The 1,596-nt window shown below is 44.0% G+C and overlaps 1 protein-coding gene across 1 annotated transcript; it reads right to left on the reverse strand.

The window, feature by feature from the left end:
• Window positions 1-204: 204 nt before the first annotated feature.
• LOC149205621 (uncharacterized) lies at window positions 205-894 on the reverse strand. Its single transcript, XM_089397452.1, has one exon. The coding sequence runs from the start codon at window positions 892-894 to the stop codon at window positions 205-207; it is 690 nt and encodes a 229-aa protein (XP_089253578.1).
• Window positions 895-1,596: the final 702 nt, after the last annotated feature.

Genomic DNA, 1,596 nt, shown 5'->3' on the forward strand with positions numbered 1-1,596 from the left:
TAATTTTTTCTTCTTCCTCTCCCATCTTTTCACCACCGATTTTAGAGCATGAAGCTTCTCAATGATCGCCCCCATGGGAGATGCCTCCTTGGTTGAATATTGTGACCAAAAATCCCTGACAAGTGAGTTAAATTCCGGGTCTTCCAGCCACACCCAATTGAATTTAAATGGCACGCTCATTCTGTGGTCATCCCTATTCCATTTTTAGTAAATGGGTCGGTGGTCAGATATAAAGGAATTAATGATCGCTGAGTGAATCAAACCCAACCTGTCAATTAAATTCTCATGCAATAGAAATCTATCAAACCTCTTTGCAATATGTTGGTCACCTGACCTGCCATTATCCCAGGTAGGTGCCAGTTTGGGAGGGCAGATATCCACAAGATTATAGTCATTGATGATATCTTTCAGACAGTCAGCCATAGGATCCAACCTGCAAGTCCACCCCCATATTTCATCCAGCCCAATAGTGAAGTTGAGATCCCCCACCATCAAGAGAGAGTCCAGGCCAAAAATCTTCGTATCCACTAATTTATCCCAGAAACTGGATTTGTCTCGATATGGGGCATAAATGTTGAGAATGTGGATACGCCCCGGGAGCCCTCTGATCTTTCCTGCTAATAAAATACCAGCAAAACAAGAGTAAGCCTTAAAATTCGCCCATCTCGGGTTCCATAGTGCAGCTAATCCCCCAGATAGGCCACTGGAGTCCGTAGCCGCAATGTGCCATTCGGGAAACATTTTCCTAAAATATGCCACCACCTGCTGAGCAGGATGCATAGATTCTTGAAGTAGAATAATATAAGGATTAAATGATAGGAAGAGCTCTTTGAGGGCAAGAAATTTGTGTGCGGCCCCCAATCCTTGAATATTCAGAGATAGGACAAGATTCATGACGCCCCCAGAAAGGGCTCATTTTCTCTAAGGGCCCTCGAATTGGAAGAAGACGCAATCAGAATTTCAATAAGAGAATGGGAGTCGAAAGTGGAGAAAGGGAGAGTTCTAGGTCTACCTCAGAAGTGCCTACTATCCCGACCGTGTGTTCGGCGGACCGTGATATTACATGTCGAGGAAGGACTGATGTAGCGCAACGAAGATGGACAAGGTTTGTGAATAGTAAGGGTACAGAGATCTAGAGTCTTTTTATGGAGAAAGAATTCAATATTGTTGTCAACAAAGTTTCTGGGAGAGGAGACAGGTGAATTCGGCGATTGTGAGGGAGCACAGGTAACAGGAGATGCATGGGGGTGTAGTGGAGGGGGGAGGGATGGATGTTGGGTAATATGGATAGGAGTATGAGCATCAAATTGTGCTAGTGTTGGGAATGGGGTCAACCCAGTATGGAGAGGGTCACTGCATGGTGGCAAATTTCCCATATCAGAGGATGAGAGGGTCATATCACCGACAATTGGAGAAACAGTATCATTGGACATCCATGGGAAAGATGGAACCTCAACAAAGAGATTAATAATCAGATTGTCATGAATATTTTCAGAAGAGAGTTAAGTGAAAAGACAAGGAGGAATACCAGTAGTATTATTCTTCACACCCGCTTTTGAATCATATGCCTTTACGCGGCCAACCAAATCATCATGT

The sequence above is a fragment of the Pinus tabuliformis genome, chromosome 1_2 (genome assembly GCF_031772625.1).
Source record: "Pinus tabuliformis cultivar Carrire ecotype Pingquan chromosome 1_2, CPIR1, whole genome shotgun sequence".
Lineage (NCBI taxonomy): Eukaryota > Viridiplantae > Streptophyta > Pinopsida > Pinales > Pinaceae > Pinus > Pinus tabuliformis.